Source organism: Acipenser ruthenus, chromosome 9, assembly GCF_902713425.1.
Source record: "Acipenser ruthenus chromosome 9, fAciRut3.2 maternal haplotype, whole genome shotgun sequence".
NCBI lineage: Eukaryota > Metazoa > Chordata > Actinopteri > Acipenseriformes > Acipenseridae > Acipenser > Acipenser ruthenus.
Genome location: NC_081197.1, coordinates 39,475,312 through 39,499,511, shown reverse-complemented (window position 1 = coordinate 39,499,511; position 24,200 = coordinate 39,475,312). Strand labels below are relative to the sequence as shown.

At 39.0% G+C, this 24,200-nt stretch overlaps 1 protein-coding gene across 1 annotated transcript; it reads left to right on the top strand.

Annotated features, from left to right (window-relative positions):
- The first annotated feature begins 293 nt into the window (after positions 1-293).
- On the top strand, positions 294-14,351 carry LOC117405302 (sodium/potassium-transporting ATPase subunit alpha-1-like). The gene is made up of 23 exons (XM_034008255.3): positions 294-469; positions 4,343-4,465; positions 4,860-4,919; positions 5,125-5,328; positions 5,433-5,546; positions 5,673-5,807; positions 5,908-6,025; positions 6,254-6,522; positions 6,788-6,986; positions 7,082-7,191; positions 7,625-7,759; positions 7,895-8,087; positions 8,207-8,382; positions 8,495-8,631; positions 8,818-8,968; positions 9,193-9,361; positions 9,444-9,598; positions 9,886-10,009; positions 10,659-10,804; positions 10,909-11,039; positions 11,211-11,312; positions 11,906-11,997; positions 14,130-14,351. The coding sequence occupies exons 1-23, from the start codon at positions 458-460 to the stop codon at positions 14,156-14,158; spliced, it is 3,084 nt and encodes a 1,027-aa protein (XP_033864146.1). The 5' UTR covers positions 294-457; the 3' UTR covers positions 14,159-14,351.
- The last annotated feature ends 9,849 nt before the right edge of the window (positions 14,352-24,200 follow it).

The window sequence follows — 24,200 nt, the reverse complement described above, 5'->3', positions numbered from 1 at the left end:
TGTTTTGCTCTGTGATTGTTGTGGTCTTTGGTGTTTATGCTGTCGTAGAACTGTAGCACTAGTGCTTGTTTATATGTATATAAGATGCCACACCCCACACCCCAGCTCACACATTGACATAAGGGCATGTTTTTCTAAATAGTTTGGGAACCGGAATCAGACTGAAAATAGCCGGTTACAATTACAGATACCCGGTTTGGACCCAATTCCAAATGCAGATGATCACCGGTTACCATGTTGAAAAGAGCAACGTCACATTCGAAGCAGTATTTATACAAGTATTTTGAACACAGAGATAAGATTGCCTGGGTGTCCTGGCAGTGGCACGTGTGGGAAAGAGAACAGCCAGCAGCAAAATGATTTTTAATATAAATTATACAATTTATTTATTATTATAAAAAAAATACATAACAATACATCACTGGACTTTGATTAAGAAGATACACAAATAGTAAATATGGGCAGAGGGGTAAGTGAAATACAGTTTTGAACTCTTTAAACTCGCCTAATGGGACAATGTTCTGAAAAGCTGTGCCTCCCCTCCAAATGGGCTATCTCAATTGAACAATAGGTAGGTCATTTGGAGAGAAAGAAATGGCAGCTCAAAAAGTCAAGCCTGCTGCTGCTGCTGATGTCATTGGAAGTGGAGTGTAGGGGCTTTGTGCATACAAACCATGGCTAATGCAGGCAACGTTTGATTGTTTGGGTTCATTCATCGTAGTCAGCATCTTGAGGAAGTCGAGTTGCATTTCTAATTGTTAAATTGAGAAGTCTGCTATCCTGTTTGGCACTGGTCACTTTTGGCAGAATTTTATTTTAATATTTGAGAATCTGAGAAAATGTCATATGACTTTTGTGAGTAGTATACATTATGTACAGGTACTGTAATAACCCTTTACATTAAATGTGGAGATTGACACACAGGTTAAATGATGGTTAAACACTGTCAAAAATACATTTCACCTCAGATAGGCGCAAGGGAATGCAGTGCATGAAAAAATAAAATAATAATTACTGTATTCCGTGAAAGTAAAATCAACAAGTTCGTCAGTGCACAATGCAACGATCACTTCATACAACACGGAACACAGAGGCTTTTGTTTGTTGGTTTCTGGCAGGTACAAATTTTATTTTTTACACACGCAGATGATTACCGTACCATAGATTTTTTTTTTTTCTTACCCTGTGCTAGTACTCAATACTACTAGGCTATCCACTGCGCATAATAGGTTCTCTGCAAATGTTGCATTTGTTTTTTCAGACGTCAGATATTATTGTTATTATCATAATTATTATTATACTGTACAATATACCGTTATCAAATAAACTCCATGGCCCAAAACTACCCAAAGAAAATAAACATGAGCACAGCTTTCATATTGCTGACTTAAAAACAATAACATCAGAGTACTATAAACCAGTACAAACACATTGAGTTCTCAAGATTTCTGATGCAGAAATCAAAAGAATGAATCCACTCGTCCAGCTCTTTTTTAGGTAGGTTTTCGATTTTCAATTTTATCTTTAAGGTAATGTTATATATGCACATTACTAGATAAGGGCGTCTGTAAAGAAATAATAATAATTACGTGCAGTTCACAAGGAGGAAAGCATAAGTGTTTATTTCATGAATGAAGTTGAAGAGCTATACCTGACCATGCCATTGCCATAAATGAACTGCTAGCCGGGGTTAACTGTATACAAGAACATCTTTCAGAATTGCTGACCTGCAGACAAGGGGGCGTGTCGCTCGCATTCCTCATGCCTGCGTGGTTATTTTCTCCTGCTGGAGGTTCAAAACAGTTCATAATCGGGCCTCAAACCACTTATTCTTCCTCCCCACAATTTCTTTCATTACACACCACACTCCCGTTGTCCTTATTGTAATACAGACTACTCAAAACGTCTGAGAAATTCGTAATGATCGCTTTCACAGTCTGAAGCCATGTATATCTCTCAGCTGTTCCTGGTATGTGTTCCCCTAGTGACGTCACGCCAATTTCGCGCATTTCCGGTGCGTTGTCGGTATTTTCCGGAATTATTGATGGTTTTACGTCTCTCAGTGCTCTAAAATTGATCATGGAGATTTAATTTCTTTCTCATTGTGGAAGTAAACCAAGTACGACCCCAAAGCCAAAAAATTATTTTCTATGTGAGATATGGACTTTAAAGTGCAGTTTCCAAACAGCCCTGCTTCCTGTGTCTGTTGTTAGTATTACAAATGTATAAGGTAAAAAGGTGAAGTGTTTGATGCAGTGTAGTTTCTCTTCTGTGTAGACAGTTGCAGGACAGCGTCAAAGAACTTGAACTCAGTGTCAAGACCAGTGGAAAGTAGTGATGCTCATAGCAACAGAACGCTGGGAAGTCATATGACTCTGTGTGTGTGTGGGGGGGGGGGGTTGTTGTTATTTATTGAAAGTAATATATGTAAAATTCCTATTCTAATACACAGATACATTTCAGTGGCTCCACACACTGTTGCTGTTTATATTATTGGTTTTTGAGCTCATTGAAATGAAAGGGGAGCAGTTGAATAGGTTCCTGTTGATGGTGGGCAGTGGTAGCGAGGCTGTGAGTTACAAGATTTCAAAATTTGTATTTTTATTAAATTGTTGCATTTCTCTGACGCTCAGAGCAGTGTGTTGGTAGTTATTGATTCAAAGATCAGTTTAAAATGTAAGCGGTTTCTGTGATACAGTTGACTTTATCTGATGTCCTTGGAGAGAGTGCTCTGCTGTTCAAAATAACCATCTGATCTGACTGTGAAACATGAATGTAGGAAAGCTCTAAAGCTTACATGCTTCTGAAAAGCTCAATCCCCTCCACCAACTCCCACAATCCCATGGAGTCAAAGTCTATACAAAAACCCCTTATACTCCTTCCACAGTTCATCATGCTGCCAACTATTGAAAGGTCTTGTTGCAGAACAATTTCCACTCCATGTTCATTGACGACATTTAAGGCAGCTGTTATGATTGCGGGCTGTTCTATAAGACCTCACTGTGAAACCTCACACCAAGCCCAGCATATGTAAAGATGTCTGATGGTGCAGCTTGCCATGAAGTCTGCTCTAATGCATTGCTGAAATAGGTTGATAGCATAATGACTACGAATGCTGTAGGTTACCATGAGCATGCAGATACAGATCTAGATTATTAGAAGATGGATGTCTCAAGGATGTGTTGCATGACGGATCATAGTAGGACTTCATTGCGCCATTGTTCAATCATACCATGCTGGAGTTTATTTTAAACATTAAGCAATAGAAACACCTGTCTTCAGTACTTTACCAATCTGACATCCCATTCTAAACCAGCTGGGTAATCTAATGGGGCAGTTTGAACACTGTTGCTGTTCAGGAAAATATTGAACACAATTCTGAATGAAAAATGAATTTTGTGAGCCGACTGGTTTTGTGTACAACATATAATTTTATATGTTCTAGGGTAGGACAAGGTAGTCTAAACATTTACATTGGATTTGTCTGTATTAAATCAGTGTTGGAGTTTATGCACACACCCAATATACTGGCATAAAGGTAAACACTTAATTTCTAATCCCTTTGGGACCTGTTGCTTCGCTAGCATTTGCTGGTCCCAGCAGTACAGAACTGTAAAAAGTCTTTCTGTGGAATATGCAGTTTCAGATTCAAAGGAGTTTTTGTTTTGTACAGGTAATGAGTTGCTGTCATGCCTCTGTTCATTTAAGTTATCCTGTACCATTCAAGTAAGTAATCCTGAAGTGTGCTGTGTTGTTTTCTCCAGCTGCTTGCATAAGTGGTATGTATTTATAAGAGGCAGAAGGTAAAGATTGCTCTTGGTAGTACATAGTTAGGGCTAGGCTATTTTGGAAATCTGTGACCGGTCCACTTTCTATTTTTTTCCCATTGTTTGGCTGACATAAGGTGAAACATTTAAACGTGTATTGTCAATATGGCCTAACAGTGAATTAATTGGTTATAAAGCCACAAATACTAGTAATTTGGTGTTATCAAAAGAAAGTTGGGCTGCCTTTGTACTTTCTGACTCTGTTTAGTATGAACTGTTGACCTTTCTTGGTATGTGGTGGTTTAACATGCTTGAGGACCTAATGTGGTGCTCTAATGTCCATGGTGGACAAGCTATTAATGGACAGTAGCCAAAAAATAATAGCCAGTTAGGTATTTCCTCTTCAAGCTGTCTAACAATTCCAGCTTAATCTCCAAAGAAAACAAAGAAATATTATTATTATTATTATTATTATTATTATTATTATTATTATTATTATTATTATTATTATTTTGTTATAGAATGCAGTGTAAAATGCTTGTTCTATTTGGTTTGAAAAATATTTCTTTCCGCAGGAAGGACGTGATCAATATGAGTTGGCGGCAACATCAGAGAATAGTGGAAAAAAGAATGATAAGAAGGGGAAGAAGGGGAAGAAGGATAGAGATCTGAATGAGCTGAAGAAAGAAGTAGATTTGGTAAAAACTTACCTGCAGTTTTTAATGAGAAGCAAAGTGTAGTTTCCCAACTAAGGGGGAGTTCTTGAACAATACAGCCATGGAGCCCTGCTTAGAGGGCATTACTGTCTCGTATTGACTGTCAGGAAGGTAAGACTGCATGCCACTGGTGAGGTCAGATGCCAAGGTGATGCCCAATAATCTGGGTTTATCATGATTAGAAACTGGTAAATGGGGTCTTTATTGTAGTAAACATTTTAAATCTTTAATTTTAAAGTTTTTTTTTGAGAGTTTTGCTAGAATTCTATCTGAAAGTTACGCGGTCATCTATGCATGGAGCATCCTGATTGGTAGATAAAAGAGGTATTACCATGTGTTTGTAAACTTACCATTTTAATCTTTATTTCCATTGTAGGATGACCATAAACTCACAATAGATGAACTGCAACAGAAGTATGGTACAGACCTCAGTCGGGTACGTTTTTTACATGAGTACTGTTAACCCCTAAACTGACTATGGCCTGAAATCTGGTCTATTCCAGGAGTATTTAAGATTACATTTCCTTAACTGTTTGTTTATCTTATATATATACATACACACACACTCAAGCAGCTTAAGAGTGGTCACTATAGATGGGTGTAACTATTTGTGTTCATAATTCCCAATTTACCTTCTGCAGGGTTTAACAGTTGCCCGTGCTGCAGAGATCCTGCTTCGTGATGGTCCCAATTGCCTGACTCCTCCCCCTACAACCCCAGAATGGGTGAAGTTCTGCAAGCAGATGTTTGGAGGCTTCTCCATGTTGCTGTGGGCAGGAGCCATTCTCTGTTTCTTGGCTTACGGAATTCAGGCTGCCATGGATGATGAACCTGCCGCTGATAATGTAAGAAGCAAATAAGGTTTTGTAGCCTGGAGGGCAACTTGGTGTTTGTAGAACTAACTAGTTACTTCATGATGAATACAATGTCTGCCTGTTTCTCTCCACAGTTGTATCTGGGTGTTGTGCTTGCTGTTGTTGTCATCCTCACAGGCTGTTTCTCTTACTACCAAGAAGCCAAGAGTTCTAAGATCATGGAATCCTTTAAGAAAATGGTGCCTCAGGTACTGTAACACTCCCAATAAAAATAGATTGATTATGCATGTCAGTTAAGTTAAAGAATCCAGGTACCATTAATTTAAATGTATTCTTGAATCTTTAAACAAATCTTTTCCCCCCTCTCTCTCCAGCAAGCCCTAGTTATCCGTGATGGTGAGAAGAACAGTATTAATGCTGAGGAAGTTGTGGTTGGAGACCTAGTGGAAGTGAAGGGAGGAGACAGGATCCCAGCTGACTTGAGAATCATCTCTGCTAATGGCTGCAAGGTAGGTTTGAAGTAAAGGGCGATAACCAACCTGGAAGCATAATTCTGAATTCGGGGGCGTGGGGTGATGCTTATGCTTTTTCTATAATTGTATTCTGTAGGTTGACAATTCTTCCCTGACTGGTGAATCTGAGCCTCAGACCAGGACACCTGAATTTTCCAATGAAAACCCACTTGAGACGAGGAACATTGCCTTCTTCTCTACCAACTGTGTAGAAGGTACAGACCTATTAATAGGCTGGGTGGGGGGTACTTTTGTTGTAAGGTTGTTGATCTTGCATGATAGCATCCTTATTCTGAGTTATCTCTGGAAATTAAACATCTGTAAAGTAACAAAGGAATAAAAATAATAAATCAATGGAGGGTTTGACTGTTTTTTTGTTTATACTCTATCCATTCACACCTCTATTTATAAATGAAGTAGCTCAATCTTCTCCCTCCTTTTAGGTACTGCCTGCGGTATTGTCATTAAAACTGGTGACCACACTGTGATTGGACGCATTGCCACGCTAACGTCTGGCTTGGAGGTTGGCCAGACTCCCATCTCCATAGAGATTGAACACTTTATCCATATCATTACTGGAGTGGCGGTCTTTCTCAGTACTACCTTCTTCATCCTTTCCCTGATCCTTGGATACAGCTGGCTGGAGGCTGTCATCTTCCTCATTGGAATTATTGTTGCCAACGTGCCAGAAGGTCTTCTGGCTACTGTCACGGTATGGAAGGGCTATTTATTTCCTTGACTTGAATACACAGCCACCCACTGAATCTATGAGGAATATTACATTGCAGTGTTCTGATATCAAATTAGTTTATTTTTGAAGACGATGCAAGAAGGTGGAGACTTGGCTGATTCATCTCTGTATTGCATTAACTTTTTGCAATTTGTGGGTGTTGCTGCTCACCCTTTCGTAAAGTGAAAAAAAAGTTACTATAAAAATATTTTAAATAAGTTTCCCATCTCTTCTGCCTCTACCTCAGGTCTGCCTCACACTCACAGCTAAGCGAATGGCCCGTAGGAATTGCCTGGTAAAGAACCTGGAAGCTGTAGAGACTCTGGGATCCACCTCCACTATCTGCTCTGATAAGACTGGCACCCTGACACAAAACAGAATGACTGTTGCTCACATGTGGTTTGACAACCAGATCCACGAAGCAGACACCACTGAGGACCAGAGTGGTAAGAGATCCACTTCTTGTGTTTTCCTCTCTTGACTGCCTTTGTTTTCCCTCAGTGTATGCATGTGGGATCATATTCTAATATCCTCTTTACAGGTGCTTCCTTTGATAAGAGCTCTTCCACTTGGGCTGCCCTTGCTCGTGTCGCAGGACTCTGCAACCGCGCTGTATTCCAGGCTGCACAGGAGTCTGTACCAATTCTTAAGGTAAGAGTGTTTATAAAAGTGCTGCTTGAAGTGTTGTGTGTTTTGTTTTTCTTCTGAAATCCTGACACTTGCTTTCATTAACTGAAATGGGGAGTCGTTAGTATGTAACACTACTTTTCCAAATGCTCTAATGTATCCATTAGTAGCTGTTAAAACATCTCCTGACAAGCAACTTTCATTTTTTTTTATAACTGCAGCTGTTTGTGCTCCCTTGACTGAAAACAGAATTTTAAACACAAAGGGATGCTACACCATGATGTACATTATTGCTCTAAATCCCAATGCATGAGAATTCAGCTTCAGGAAACAGTTGGGCCTGTTGTCATTGGCAAGGCCAGGATTACATGGTATCTCACAGGCTGTAGAGGCACAAAAGCAAGTGGTAGTTTCTTTTTTCTTTCTCAAATGTGTTTTTTTTTTTACAAATCTGTAGAGAGAAGTCGCTGGTGATGCTTCAGAATCTGCCCTGCTGAAATGTATTGAGCTGTGCTGTGGGTCTGTGACGGCCATGAGAGACAAGAACCCCAAAATTGAAGAGATCCCCTTCAACTCAACCAACAAGTACCAGGTAAATATGAGGGAATGGTTCTGTGTGGTTCTGAAGCACCACGCTGAGACTGGAATTCTCTGAACTATACTACAAAGTAGAAAAGTGCTTTATAACTGTCGCTTGCAGAATTAACGCCTCTGTCCTTGTCCTCAGCTCTCCATCCACCGGAATGCAAACCCCAGTGAATCTCGCTACCTGCTGGTGATGAAGGGTGCCCCAGAAAGGATTCTTGATCGCTGCAACACCATCTTGATTCAAGGCAAAGAGCAGCCACTGGATGATAAGATGAAGGATGCTTTCCAAAGTGCTTACCTTGAGCTGGGAGGACTGGGAGAGAGAGTTCTTGGTAAGACACATGCATGAACAAAATGGCTGCTTATTAAAGTCTTTGGGATTGCACTTGATGTTGTGTGAAAGTGACCAGGTGTAAACCTAGCTTTTATCCCCCCCATATCTTACATGTAGGATTCTGTCATATGCTGCTTCCTGACGACCAGTTTCCTGAAGGATTCAAGTTTGATGTAGACGAGTTGAACTTCCCTACTGAGAAGCTGTGCTTTGTTGGTCTGATGGCCATGATCGATCCCCCTCGTGCTGCAGTACCTGATGCTGTTGGCAAGTGCAGAAGTGCTGGCATCAAGGTAGTTTATCTTGTATTAAGACTTTGTAAGGAATGTCATACCTAGCCATACTTTGTCTTCAGTCTCATTACCAAATATGCACTTTTCGATTATTATTTTTTTCGTTCTACAGGTTATCATGGTTACTGGTGACCACCCTATTACAGCCAAGGCCATTGCAAAGGGTGTGGGGATCATCTCTGAAGGAAATGAAACTGTTGAGGACATTGCAGACCGTCTGAACATTCCTGTCAGAGAAGTCAACCCCAGGTATGAAATTCAATACAAACCTTTTTTTAAAAAAAAAATACAAATAATTTTGAATATTGTACTGTAATACTACCTATTTTAAAGCATCTTTGTAGATGTTAACTCTATTTTAAAGTTGCCCATTTTGCTGTGCTTGTTGACTTGTTAAAGACCACTGTGAAATGGTGTCCTTTCTAACATTTGCAGAGATGCCAAGGCCTGTGTAATTCATGGTGGTGATCTGAAGGAACTGACTAGTGACCAGCTGGATGACCTGCTGAAACACCACACTGAGATTGTGTTTGCCAGGACCTCTCCTCAACAGAAACTGATCATTGTGGAGGGCTGTCAACGCCAGGTACAGTATTGCATTATTAATAAAAAAATATAGTCCTAGAATGCTACCTGAAATTAGACCTCTGCTAGGAAATATGAAGTTCACCTTCCCAAATTCATAAAATGAGAATCCTGGACAAACCCTTCTCTTTTTATACCTCAAGTTTCCAAATTAAGAGATGGGTTATTTTTGTATTAATGTAAAATATATGCTCATGATATCCTCCTCCTACTCCACATCTGCAGGGTGCTATTGTAGCTGTGACTGGTGATGGTGTGAACGACTCCCCTGCCCTGAAGAAAGCAGATATTGGTGTTGCTATGGGTATTTCTGGATCTGACGTCTCCAAACAGGCCGCGGACATGATCCTTATGGATGACAACTTTGCCTCCATTGTGACTGGCGTAGAGGAAGGTAAGGCAGACCATGTTGTACCATCGTCTTATTGTTTTTTGGTGAAACGGAATTGTCTGACTCTTTATTCATGCTCTAATAGGTCGTCTGATCTTTGATAACCTGAAGAAGTCGATTGCTTACACCCTGACAAGTAACATCCCTGAAATGACACCATTCCTGATCTTCATTATGGCCAACATCCCGCTGCCTCTGGGAACTGTAACCATTCTGTGTATTGATTTGGGCACTGACATGGTGAGATTGGAAGTTTTCTAAGCTTCATAAATTGTCTTGGCAAAACATAATGTGCAATTTTTCTTTGTTTTGAAGTAGTAATGTGTTGCTAGGAGCCTTAAACTATTATGATCTTTGCCATTAAAGTCTGCTGTAAGCGAGGGTGAGCTGGAGAAAGTGAAGTTGAAAATCTTGGTACATTTTTTCCAGTATAGTTTGTCATTTGATTTTAAGAGATCTGTTTTTACTGGTTGCAGTGAAGTCTAGGTTCCTTTGTATATTTAACTATTTTGGCTTTTCATGACTAGATTCCTGCTATCTCCCTGGCTTATGAAGGAGCAGAAAGTGACATAATGAAGAGACAGCCACGAAACCCCAAAACAGACAAGCTTGTGAATGAAAGGCTGATCAGTATGGCCTATGGACAAATTGGTAAGCAGAAAAGCTGTTTAGTTTAAGGTTAAGTGTTTCAGATAACCATGACATGCTTACATTTTAGTCTTTTCCCTCTGTAACTGGTAGCCTTAATTTGAATTGCAAGTCAACAAATATTGGTATGATTTGTAAAAACAATCCCTACTGGTGTCTAGAACTTGTAATCGTCATTTTATGAAGAATTGCTTGTTTTAAGTGTTGCTTCTTTCTGCAGTGTTGAAATCCTAGTCCCGCAGGTGCCTGATCTCTGTTAATGAAATGTCCCCTCAAGGGAACCACTGCAGTTGCTTCTCTTTGGTAAAAATGTGGTTATGGAAGGAATGAGGCCTTTGTATTTTGCAACAAGGAAAGCTTGAGAGTGGCACTATATGGGCAATTGCTAACTATGTTGCACAGCATGCCAGCTCTTCCTCAAACAAGTGTGATTTTATAGGATAGTTGGATCTGTTAAAGGAGCTGAATGACACCCTTTAAGCTTTCTGGAAATTGCTCTTGTAACAATTCGCATTACTGACTGTAGTGAAGATGGGGCACATTTTTCTTGATCTCCCCATTAATTATAGTAGGCATTCCCATTTACCCACTGGGCATAGGCATCTGTGAGAGTGACAAAAAGCTTAACTAAAAGGTAACTGTTACACTTCAGGCATGTTCCAGGCTCTGGGAGGATTCTTCACCTATTTTGTCGTTCTTGCTGAGAATGGTTTCCTGCCTATGAGACTGCTGGGAATCCGTACTGACTGGGATGACAAAAGCCTCAATGATTTGGAAGACAGCTATGGACAGCAGTGGGTCAGTATGCCTCAACACAATTTTGGAAGGGGGTGGGGAACAGAATATTAAATGGCAGTGTTTGGCACTAAACTTTTACCTCCCTCTGGTCTTGCCTTCCACAGACCTATGAACAGAGAAAGATTGTCGAGTTTACCTGCCACACTGCTTTCTTTGTCAGTGTTGTGGTTGTTCAGTGGGCTGACTTGATCATCTGTAAAACTAGAAGAAACTCTGTTTTCCAGCAGGGAATGAAGTAAGTATTGAGACTGGTGACCCATTGATTTGGCACGAGCACCAACTACATTAAAACTGTGAAGAAAAATAAATATTACTAAACATGGTCTCTGTTAAAGGAATATGATGTTTGGTATCGTAAAGTAGTCTGTGTGGTGTTTTTTTTATTTGTATTTGTTTTATTTAACAGGAACAAAATCCTTATCTTTGGGCTGTTTGAGGAAACCGCTTTGGCTGCCTTCTTGTCTTACTGCCCTGGAATGGATGTGGCCCTCAGAATGTACCCTCTGAAGTAAGTTAATTCGATTTTGTATTCGATTTTTTAAATTATTTTTCTTAAATTTAGTCATCACCAATGGTTTTTTACCCCGGTTTTCTCCCCAATTTGGTATGCCCAATTGTTATTTTGTATCCCGGTTCACCGCTGCAGCCCCCCTGGCGACTCACATCCTCCAAAACGTGCTCCTGCCAATCTGTCATTTTTCACACTGCGGATCCACAGCGAGGCCACCATACCTATAACACAGACAACACAGATCTGATGGCTCCACTGCAGAATCGCAGACGCCCTATCGGCCACAGGGGTTGCTGGTGCGCTGTGAACCATGGATTCCCCTGCCAACCCAAGCCCTCCCTACCCAGGCGATCTCCAGGCTATAGTGCACATCCTGCACTCCACGCGGAGTGCTTCTACTGGATGCGCCACTCGGGAGCCCCTTAATTCGATTTTTAAAAATTATTATTTTATGTTATTCTTTTGACGTTTAACAATTTTAACAGCTCAAGGGAAGTAATTGCAGCTTTCAAGTTCAAATAACCACTCCAAAATATGGTCCACTTTTCATTTGACCCTGGCATCTTACAAATTTTATTTTTTCTCCTTAGACCAGGCTGGTGGTTCTGCGCCTTCCCCTACGCTCTCCTTATCTTTGTTTACGATGAAATCAGAAAGCTTATCATCCGACGCAGCCCAGGAGGTAAGGCAACAAAATTAATGGTTTTGCATGTGTAGTGTGTTAAATCCTTAGGGGTAGATGTAAGGATATGTGCAAAGTGATTTGCGGGTGCAAAACACCCATAATGCTGCCGTAAATCATGTTTAGCTGCCATAAAATCTGATTTTACCGGCCACAGGTCATCCTAGACCAAATAACTGAATTGAGGGATAAGCTAGACCCCAGCGTCAATCTAGAGACTGCTATCCCTGCACATGTGAAAGTGCTGTGTTCTCTGCACTACTTAGCTTCTGGTTCCTTTCAGACCACAGTTGGAATGTCTGGAGGGAGAGCCCAATCCACCTTTTCCAGAGTGCTAGGCAAATTTCTGAATGTCATGCTAAAAAGGGCAGGCCAATATATATAATTTCCTAAAGATACTAGCATAACTGATGTTGATTGAGGCTTTTCCAAACAACTCTGTTTCATGCTGAGTGACCTCAGCCATAAGGACTCTCAGCTCCTTCTCAGAAAACTTTTCTTTTCCGTGTGCCAAGAGGACTTTGCTACCCTTCCTCTGACATATTTATTTTGGTTTGTATTTTCGTGCTCCACAAATGTCATACAGCGACTACTGCTCTCTGTACTCCTCTCTGCAAGTGCAGCCGTTAAATAGACCGATGCGCTCATTGAGACCCTCATTATCATAATCGTGGATCATTATTTGTGCGTCTTGAGCAATTTGCAGTACTCTTAAGCTTAAATAGGGTGCAGTGGAATTTGAATTTTGCATCTGCAAGTATTGGCACTGCGCCTATACTTGCATCTACTCCTTATACCCCTTTTCCACCTGCGCACCCGAGCTGAGTCCAGTCGAGCCAGCCTGGTATGGCTCGGGCAGCTTGAGTCGCTTTTACACTAGAGAAAGGCGAGCCGAGTTGAGAGACGTCACGCATAATGAACGTGCTGATTCGATTCAATTAAATGTCACGGACTGCTAAAATCAAACAATAGTGCCAGCCCTAATATCTATACAGTGCTCCCTCGCTATAAGGTTCTCAGCTGTAAACAACTTCTCAGTCTAACTTCCGTTTGTCTTTTCCTTTTGATACAGTATGTGAACTGAAGAAAAGCTGCGCTGGCACTTTATAACACAGACATCTTATTCAGCATTTGTTTTATAACTAAATAAATATTAGGCCTATTATGTGGTTATCTTTCCTAATGTATTTACTTTTTTGCTGTGAGAGAAGCTGCGGCTTTCTCTGGGAGACGAGACGCTTCACCCCACTCTGGCAGCCGAACCTGGGGCGAGCCCATTCCCTCTTCCCCTCTCCCGACCCGCTCTCCTTCTCACACTCGGTTGGTTGTCTGTCGCTTCGAATTGAGCTCCCGACCACCGTTTAGCCAGGCTATTTACAGTTTAAAAACTGATAATTAAAATGATCCACGAGTGGGAATATTGCCTTTTTTTTTCTTTTGTAAAAAATATAGCGTTGATTACATGGTGCTTTATGCATGGTGATTCACGGAAAGTTACATTTTTGCTTCACTATATGTGCATTATAGAGAGGGAGTTCTTTTATTGTGTATTTCAGTCAGATGTGTGTTGGTATGTGTCCCACGGCGTAAAGGTAAGGAGTTAGGAAAACATTTACGGTTGTGGTCCGGAGGGTTGTCACTTTTTCTTGTAATGACACTTGAGCGTGATGATGAAATGCAGTAACCCCGCCCACAGCCTGCTTCTGCCTCGAGCCAGATTCAGATATGTTGCGAGGCTGGAGTTTCACGGTACGGGTTGGCTTGGGTCAGGTATCTTGCTAGTGGATCGGGTGTGCAAGTGGAAAAGGGGTAGTGTTCTGGAAAAATGCACTGTAATTATACCATCCGTTGTATTCAAAATTGGTGCTACAAGAAGAAAATGTCTTAATACTTTATAGATTTGCATAGATCTACATAACTATCTAATTGTCATATTTACTAAGGACATTCTATGGCGTAATGTATTGAATGAATAAGAATCTTGGAGATTGTATGTATTTATATTTTTACATTAATAGGTCGTAGCTTGCATACTTTTTTAAATGATGTGCACAACAATCCTGTAATATAAATGTGTAAACTAAACTGTGGTGATTGGAAAGTTGTATTCAATATATTTCTTTTCTTTCTAGGTTGGGTGGAAAGGGAGACCTACTACTAAACTGTCGCTCTGCATCAGAAATTCAATCATGTCCTTTAGCCTCCAATCTTTGGATACGTGTTTTTATATAGAATGCTTGAAGCTGCTGAAAGATACAGAACCAATATGTTTTTATGTGCCTTTGTTTTGTAGTGCAAATTGTATATGGTCTTTAACAGATGTGCAATTTAAAATAAACTTTCAGTGAAGTCAAGTTTTTGTCTTTGTATTTCTTTGAGGGGAGAAAAAAAGCCATCTTAAGGTTGTTAAAGTTACTGATTTCTCAAGGGTTGTTTTTCAGCTGTATTATTCCACAACTTCAATATCTCCTCTTCCACCCCAGCCCCCCCCCCCCCCCAGATGGTATAACTGTACTGTAGTAAAAAAAAAAAACCATCATTTTAACTGAATAGGCTCCCTTTGTCACATGAGCTACTACTATCTACTTAGCATGTGGTATCCACAACACAATCCAACAATATTTACACAAGCATTTGCTGCTTCAACAAAATATGGTGTACTTGACCGCTAGTCATTTGCTACTGCAGTAATAGACAAGGTATCTGTCTTGCCACCTGAACTCCTCTTAGTTCCCCCCAGCCCACCCAACCCCCTCTCCGAAAGGAAATCCATACAAAAAAATCTTTGTGGTTTTTAAGCAGTTACATGATTTAGGTCTCATCCTAATAAATGCCACACTTTGAAATATTGTCTTAATATCTCATACACAAAAGCAGTCTATCATTTTGTTAGCCAAGTTGCAGTATAGGCCTATACCTTTTCCCTGCAACACTTTTGAACCTGTGGCTACATCAGGGGCAACCACACAACTGTATTTTATAATGGTCATTCCCAATAAATGAACCAAACTGTGCCCACTTTTTATTATCCCCTCTGTGTATATTTCAGAAATCCTTTAATCTCTAGACTACTGTCTTCAAAGGATCGGTCAATGGCTGGATTTTGCTATTAAAATATAGATGAAAAATAGTTTCTGTATTCGCACTGCATGAACTGTAAAACTAGTGTACAAAGTCTAGTTTGAGGTACTACCTTTATTTTTGTACCGATGGGTCGATTGCAGCGTACCAGTGACTTATTTAGCATCAAGTGGACTAAAATGCGGTCTAGCAAATCCTGCAGCTCTGTACTAAATAAGTCCTGATTGCAGCGTAACAAACAGCTAATCCTGAAAATTGGTTTAGCTGACCTGAACAAGTGGAACAAGTTAGGCCGATAATGAGGACTAATAAGCCATTACAAATGTGGATGGAAATTCACAATTTAAAGTGTAAAGACAAACTCGGACATTTACGTGTACATCGCCATTACTAGCATTTCATTTTAAAAAAACTACATTGAAGACATTGAACTGGTAAAAAAGTCAGAAATATGAAAAGGTAGAAAAAAATAAAATAATAAATATATTAATGATAAAATGATAAAGGCGTTTTTATTACATTAGGTGTGATTCAGCAAACACATTTAAGTAAAAGTACACCTATATTCATAATATAATTGTAGCCTACTGCATGTCTTTTGATGCACATTCCGCACACGGATCATGCTTGCATTTTAACTTGCCGGTAGCCTAGTGCTGCTTGACACTGAACGCTAAGTTCTAAATGTGTTTTTATATTTAATAGACATTACACTGATATTTCAGGTTGTGCGGCACTTTATTAAAGTTTTTACAATATTTTAATGAAAAAAACCAAACCAATATCTCTTCAGAACACTTTGTTCCTCAACCATAATAAATTAGAAATTGCTGGTCCTATATTGCTGGTCCTATATATTCATACTTTGTTGTTTCCTCAGATCTGCCCCTTTAGACCTGAATAATGAACAAACGGTCACGCTGCTCAGCAGAGACCGTGGACGGACGGGAGAAAAGTCCCTAAGGAACCATAAAGAGAGGGACCTAGAGAAATAGAGAGAAAGCGGGGAAATCCTTGGGCAAACCCCGATAGTATTTTAAAACTTAGCTGAGGAACAGCAAAGTGTAGCGGCGACTGGGGAAAATCACGCTGCAAAGTGCAGCACATTTATTTTGTAGTTTTGATTACTGTGTTTTATTTTCCCTTTTTCTTTTTGCCTTTTCATTTTTCATTATTTTTGAGCACCTGCGAGGGCACCTGAACTGTACTGAGTACCCTGCCGTGGTATTTCCGTAGGTTCTGGATACCATAGTTGGTAGCTAGGCCACAGACAACAGCGCCCTCTGTGGGCTAAAAGAAATCAGTACAAATCAAAAGATTAAACAAAATAAAACTGAGCACCTGTGCGGTGTTTCGACTACAACTTCTGTCTCCTGTGTCAGTGAATACCCACACCCCTTCACAGTGCCACATTGCCATAGTAGTTTATTAAACTACCATATACATTCGCTGTCTACCTAAGAAAATGAATAATTGCTTAATATAGTGTATCAACAATATATTAAGGTACATTATATCATTACATCGTGCAATTGTCAATTTTAGTTCTGTGACTCTGGGCTCTCCAGGACCGGGTTTGGGCAGCACTGGTTTATGACAACGCTGGCAGCAATGTTAACAGCACTGCGGGGCGCGTCTTTTTTTTCCTACCCGTATTCCTGAAGAGACGTGCCCCATGGTTTCAACTGAGAGACTTCTGTGATACAAACTGAGAGGCTACAGTGCTGTGACTGGCTGCTGAGTTTTGAAGCAGGCAGGGAGCAGATGGCAAGAGAATATCCAATTAAGTAATTATACAAATACTAGTTCATTTTTACCTCAGAATCAAATAAGTTGGATTGTTACGGTGACATTGTATTATTTATTTTCTTTTATAATAGTCTAATAGATCGATCTGATATATGCATATTATTGCAATTTTCGATATTATACAAAGTCCTGCATAAAAGATTAATTCTCAAACTGAACGCAGTAGGGATTCAAGGAAATCCATGCACATGGATTAGGAAGTGGTTAACATGTAGAAAACAGAAAGTACCGATTAGAGGAGAAACCTCAAAAATTGAGCGAGGTAACCAGTGGAGTACAACAGGGATCAGTATTAGGTCTTCTGCTTTTCCTAATCTACATTAATGATTTAGATTCTGGTATAGTAAGCAAACTTGTTAAATTTGCAGATGACACAAAAATAGGACTGGCAGACAGCAAAGGTCATTCAAAATGATCTAGACAGCATTAAAAACTGGGCAGACATATGGCAAATGACATTTAATACAGAAAAGTGCAAGGTACTGCACGCAGGCAATACAAATGTGCATTATAAATACCATATGGGACATACTGAAATTGAAGAAGGAATCTGAAAAAGACCTAGGAGTTTATATTGACTCAGAAATGTCTTCATCTAGACAATGTGGGGAAGCTATAAAAAAGGCCAACAAGATGCTAGGATATATTGTGAAAAAGTGTTGAATTTAAATCAAGGGAAGTAATGTTAAAACTTTACAATGCATTAGTAAGACCTCATCTAGAATATTGTGTTCAGTTCTGGTCACCTCGTTACAAAAAGGATATTGCTGCTCTAGAAAGAGAGCAAAGAAGAGCAACCAGAATTATCCCGGGTTTAGAAGGCATGTCGTATGCAGAAAAGCTAAAAGAATTGAATCTATTCAGTCTTGAACAAAGAAGACTACGCAGTGATCTGATTCAATCATTCAAAATTCTAAAAGGTATTGACAGTATTCAATCCTTGATGAGATTCTGGGATTAATAAACTACTAACAACCAAACGAGCAAGATGGGCCAAATGGCCTCCTCTCGTTTGTAAACGTTCTTATGTTCTTATGTTAAGTGAGTGAACATTTTGCAAATGAATAAAAAAAAAATCTACAATAATTACTGCAGCGGATCGTGTACAGTAATTTATATTCTGTTGGTGGCAAACTATTTTGTACAACCTGCAATGTTTCATTGCATCACATACGTCGAGCTTCGATCCAGCGGCATTTAGACTGAGACAGCAATCAAAAACGAAAAAGTTTGCGGATAGTGGATTGCTTCAAAATGAAAAGGTTAAAAAAAAAAAATAAACGTAGTAATGTCAAATATTGTTTATTTTGCTCAAGACACACGGCTACAGTTGGGACTGATTTAAAAAAAAATAATATGTATAACATTCATTAACAAAGCAGGTTACTCTTGATCTCTGCATCATCAACCTGTATTTGTTATAGATGCATATTCTCAGTAACATTTAGAAGCAACAACACAGATTACATTATTGACAGTAAATTGATATGTACAAGGACATGTTTTTCATTTCATGGAATATTCGATTTCATTAAAATATTATCGATTTGTTATCGTGGGGTCCCAATCGATAAATAATTTGATTATTATCATTATCGTTACAAGCCTACTATTCAATAATAGTCTGGCTTTCCAGTTAATGAATCTCACCTTTGTATGTTATATAATATGCTGACTTAGGTATTTGCCTATTTTATGGCAACAGTCAATCCGAATTTCCATAGGGGTGGAGGGCGGTACACAGGTGTTTTCATTTGAAAAGAGTTTTGCATTTTCCATTGGCAGGGTTAGTAAAAACATGTCCTCTAATACCTGAAAGTTGAACTGGGTCATACAGCAACTGTAATTCTGACTCAATGCCTCATGTATGGAGTGACAATCCAATTTAAAATGGGGTGCAATATTTGTGTGTCTCCAGTAAGCGCATTGCTTCAACCTCCAATACAAGTGTCTTCAGATAAGTCTGACCTGTGGACTTTCAGACTTTAGATTAGTGCTGCCTTTACTGGTATAACTAAAACAGTCTGTAGTTCAAGGGAAATCACTGCCACAGCCAGGAGTGACTCTTGGTTAGGAAAGAACTCATATCAAAGTGTTTTAAGAGGTTAATAATATACTCGTGGATAGAACAGAACAACCCAGTTAAAGCTGAGCAGGTAATCGTTTTATAGCATAATTAATCAGTAGCTAAGAAAGAAGGATTGTACCCCAAATGGCATTGGAAAGAGTGCACAGGGCTGGAAACGCTTGACTGCATTGTCCCTCTGTTTCTGAAAATAGTGTTATAGAGGCTAATCAAACACAATTGAAACAGTGAGATCCTGCTACGCAAAAGTGCGTGGCAGGCTCAGACAAAAGAGTGAACTCTGTTTTTAATAAGTCATAGCCATGTATAATTTAGTCTCAGTGAATTCTACATTATACATGGTTATGAGTTTTTTTTAGAAACAAAATGCCAAAGCGTTGCCAGCCCTATGTGCTCTTCCCCGTGCCATTGGGGGGTACAAGGCTGTGGTTGACTGTTTGGCCTCTAGAAGAAGCACAATGGACTTTAGCAGCCCTTTTAAAGGGACTTATTACTGCAGATTTCTTGCTTTGAAATACAAAAGTTTTTGTTATCCTTCCCCTTCAGAAATCAATGATTCCTATTTTGCACTCGAGAAAAATATTTAAAGGTTTTTGCCCTATGTGTAATTGCAATACAAAAAGATATAAAAATGAACTAATGTATTCATGAACACAGAAAATGAAGATGTGTGTGGCTAGTGAAAACATCTGAATAATTAAATACGAATTATAGAAATGGAGCTCTCTCCTGACCCCATCCTACAGTGTGCAGTTTAACAATCTACTGTATCTAAATGTGACTGCACTTCCCAGACTTTGCTGTCACAGTAACACGTTCTGATCTAAGCAGACACAATACACTGTAGCAGAAATGTCTGTCAGAGCAAAGTCACAATTGGGAATTCAGTGTCACACAGAAGAACACGGTCAAGGCTGAGCCATTGAGAATAAACCCCAAATGAATCAAGAGCAAAGGGACAATTCGTTCCTTCCTTCAGTTCTGCCCAGCAGGTGGCACTGTACCATAAATGTGCAGTATTTAAACTTGTACAGCAGTGACTCTGGTGTGCCATTGTAAAAACTACACAACTGCAGTAGATATGCAATTATAAAATGGCATGACAATCATCACACTGAAATACTATTTTATATTTCAAACCGTTCTGGTTTTCAAAGTTTGGATTGCATTTATAAAACAATTAGTTAAACTAAATTCAGTTTTGATTTAGAATTGAAGTGTTTTGGACAAGAACAAAGTTATACATGTTTTATATCCTGTATGTCCACTGACTCCACTTGATGGATTCATTTTGCTTATAAAAAACATTTGCAACAAATCTTGTTCCTGTATTTTGTTTTTTTCTTTTCTAGTGTTTAAACACAAGAGGCTTCTATAACACATCTGCAGTTTACATTCATGGGGTTTCCATGTAAGTTTTTTTTTTTTAACTCGAGACATTTACACAAAAAAAATGTCTAGTGTAAAATGCTTTTTTTGGGTTTCCATTCCATTTATTTTACTCAAGTAAACCAGACTTTTCACCCGACGTCATGCAAATGAATGGGAAAGGTGGGGGTTGATATGTAAATTAACTATGCGTAAAGTACTCGTGCTGTTTCTGAAGACTAGTTTTATTTTGTGAAAATGTGGTTTCCATGCGCAGACAACTGGTACACGAGTGAATCTAAGCTGCTGTAATAAAGCAAAATACCCTGTGCCTGCTTGGTTAATAATGTGCTTTACTGCTTTTGACCAAATTTTCAATTTGAGGAGGCTCGTGCTGTCAGAGATGCTCGCCTTTCTTTTAAGTTGTGTTGGATTTACTGCTGTGTTAAATATTAATGATGCAAACAAATAAAACACAATCATTACGTTCATTTGCAATTTTATTTGGTCAGTTCTGAAAGGGCATCAACAACTTGGAAGTTGTTGCGCTGTTTTGGGTGATCGAGCTAGCTTATGACATCCAGTTCACAAACGATATTTATTAACATGGAGGGCAGACACGCGTTGTCTTTGGACATACAGTAGCTGGGATCAAAAAAGGATGGGAATTAATTCAGTTAAGCAGCTCACTTGCTCTTCGTGTTTAACTTTTTTATAGTTTTTACAGCAAGGGTATTCTCAAACAGCTGCTTTAATACTATAACAAATGCATAACGCAGTTTGTGGTAAGTGGTTTCATACAGAACTGTAAACCCACAAGATATATACAACATGACAGACCAGACACAGTAAAAAACAATAATAAAAAAAGGCGGCCCGCATTAGCATTAAGGTGAACTACTCCACTGCTAACCATAAAATCACCCATCAGCCACTACTTTCTGCCGTCTTGGAATCCACAGTAACAACTGACCTGCTCCCTTGCAATATTTATAGTTAAGGATAAACACGCTCATTAACATTGACCCACATGGAAACCCCGTGATTTTTAAAGCTTTAATACAAGCAGGACACGCTACCCATGATATCTAAAATGACACATTAACCTGCAGGATTGTTTTAATTGGAAATGAACATCATTGGAAATTCTAAAATTGAGAAGGAAAATGTTAGTAACATAAATGGGAACAGTAAATATAGAAATAAAAACTAAACAAAACATAGACCGTTATTGACTGCCAAATTCAACCAGAACCACATCTATTTACAAATGGTTGCAGAATTCTGTCATCAGAAATGGCTTCCAAGCTGTTATTTTTGCACCACGGTCTTAAAAGAAGCCCTTACTACATTACCTAAGAAGATGCTAACTATACAAGAAACTTCATGCAACTATTACACAAGGTTAATGCTTATTAAGGTTACCTAAAAAGAGAGGTGAGCTATGATATAGAGTTGACATCTATGCATGCATGTGATTAGATAACAAATATCTTCCTGTATATGTGTTAGTTTAAAAAGATGTTCAATAAATAATTAAGGTACTGCTTTTTCTGATTGCATCCAGTATAACTGGATTTATCCTTAGGAAAGAGCTCCTTGTAACTATAGTAAACTTATGGTATTCATTGCAAAGTCGTTTTTAAGAATGTCTTATACGTAACACTATGGGAGTAATTTGGCCAGTTTTATTGAAGTTTAAAGTCTAAACAATTACATATGGTGTGTGCTGTTGTAAAACATTTTTTTTTTATTTTTTAATGACAGATGTCTTTCTTGAGGAAGTGTGCTGGCTCAAACCACTAGTTTTGTTAGTGGCTGAAGAGGAGGTCTCCTGTTTCACACTGAATCTCAAAGAACTCACATGACTTACCGACGCCTACTAACCAGCTGCAGCACCACCTTCCTTTCTCTCCAAAACAACTGAAACAAAAAGTCTTAATAATAACCGTTTCTTTGCTACTCAGGCGCAAGATGTACGTTTGAAATTCTTCATAAGTTTCTCTGTGTGTGTGTGTGTGTAGTGTAACTGAGTCTGGGGAAAAAAGAACAGGATGTAAGTTTGGGCGTTGTTGCAATTACACTTCCTGGAAAGGGTGAAGCAATATTGAAACCGTTTTAACAGTCTCTGCAAGGTCACAGAGCACTGTAGAAAGTGTCACAGCAAAGCAAATCATTAAAATGTAAAAGTCTAAGGTTAGCCAGACTAGAAGGACACAGTAAAGAGATAAATGCCACAAACACTCTCCCCACATGAGAACTAAATGCCCAGCTGATTTTGTTACAGGTTCATCTTTGTTAATTGTGATTATACATGTGTTTAATTGTTATAATCCTGTGAACTACAAGTATTCTATAAATCATCACTCAACCCAGAACTATAGCAGGAAAGAGTCAGCCATTTAATTCTTTTTTTTAATTTAGTAATTGCCAATTATTTTATTATTTTCTCCCAATTTGGCATATCCAATTATTTTTAGGCTCAGCTGACTCAGGAACAGCGAAGATGAACATCAGCTGACCGCTTTTTTTTTCACACTGCAGACTCACCTTGCAGACCTAAGCCATCCCCCACCTGGGCGGTGATCAGCCAATTGAATAGGTCTACGGTCGGCAACAGAATAGCCTGGACACGAACCGGCGACATCCAGGCTACAGGGCGCATCCTGCATTCCACTCGGAGTGCCTTTACCAGATGTGCCACTCGGGAGCCCCGCCTTTTCATTCACAGTCTTGTTTTTAAGCATTGTCCAGCTTCTTTGTCAAAATCAGTGAGCCCAAAATGAAGGACTGCACTCAATTTTATTGTCCCCCCAAAGCAAGGCTCAGTACAGTACAACTGCAATTCATTTATTGTAGGTGAAGAATGACATCTGCTACTGTTTAAAGTATATAATGTGCTGAAGGCACATACAGTGCAATATACTACTCTTCAAGCTGTTTCATATTGGTTCTCAAAACAATTATAGGGTTTAAAAGAATGGTTGTTTCATTTCCAACAACTAGAACATAGTAAAGGTTCCCTAAGTATATTTCTGATCTGAATTTTGTACAGCTTGCGTTCTCCACTGTTAATAAGCCATGCATCACATCTCCCAGTTACAGCCTTCCTGAAGCGCCAGTGTTCAAGTATTTTTTATGGGTGTGGGGGGAGTGGACTTTATATTTGATATGCCTCACTTATATATGTCTTTAGACATTTAAAGCACCTATCCCATGCAATACTGAAGGATATTTACCAGGTTGTCTCCTAGGATGTCCTTGTAAATGAGATGCATGATCTCAACAGGTCATGTTCTGGAAAAACAGGGACAGGGGCTTTTTCAAGTGTCCAGAAATAAATAAATAAATAAATAAAAACTCACAATAGGCCTACCATTTATACAGACAACATATTTGTACTTTATGATGATGATACCATTTATACAATGAACTGCTTAGACTACACAGAGACAGTGCCTTCCTAAATTGTAGTGTATGTTTGTACATTTTACACTATTTGTTATAAAATGTTCTACTTGCTGTAAAAGACCATTACTGCTGGCATCTTTGTTTGCACATCCAGAGGATCTTAACTGCAACACATTGCAAAATGAGACACAAAATAATCTGATGTATAAGCATTTTCTATTTGAAGAACGAGGAACTGGGGAAGTTTTAGTGGTCATAAATTAATATCTTTCTCTAGAAAAAAATAATTCAGGGGCTTATCCATTTTGCAGAACTCCCCTCAGTAAAGAAAAACTAAAAGATTAAAGGAAAAGTTATTTAGTTAAATCATGACAAACATTGTGTCCAATTACACTTTATGTGTTTTGTTTAGTGATCAAATGCAGAGCATGATTAAACACAACAGAAG

Excerpts from the sequence above, each read along its gene's own strand:
- LOC117405302 (XM_034008255.3), top strand. Across the intron at positions 7,192-7,624 it reads AGTCTGTACCAATTCTTAAG|AGAGAAGTCGCTGGTGATGC; the intron begins GTAAGAGTGTTT and ends ACAAATCTGTAG. Across the intron at positions 10,010-10,658 it reads TATGGCCTATGGACAAATTG|GCATGTTCCAGGCTCTGGGA; the intron begins GTAAGCAGAAAA and ends GTTACACTTCAG.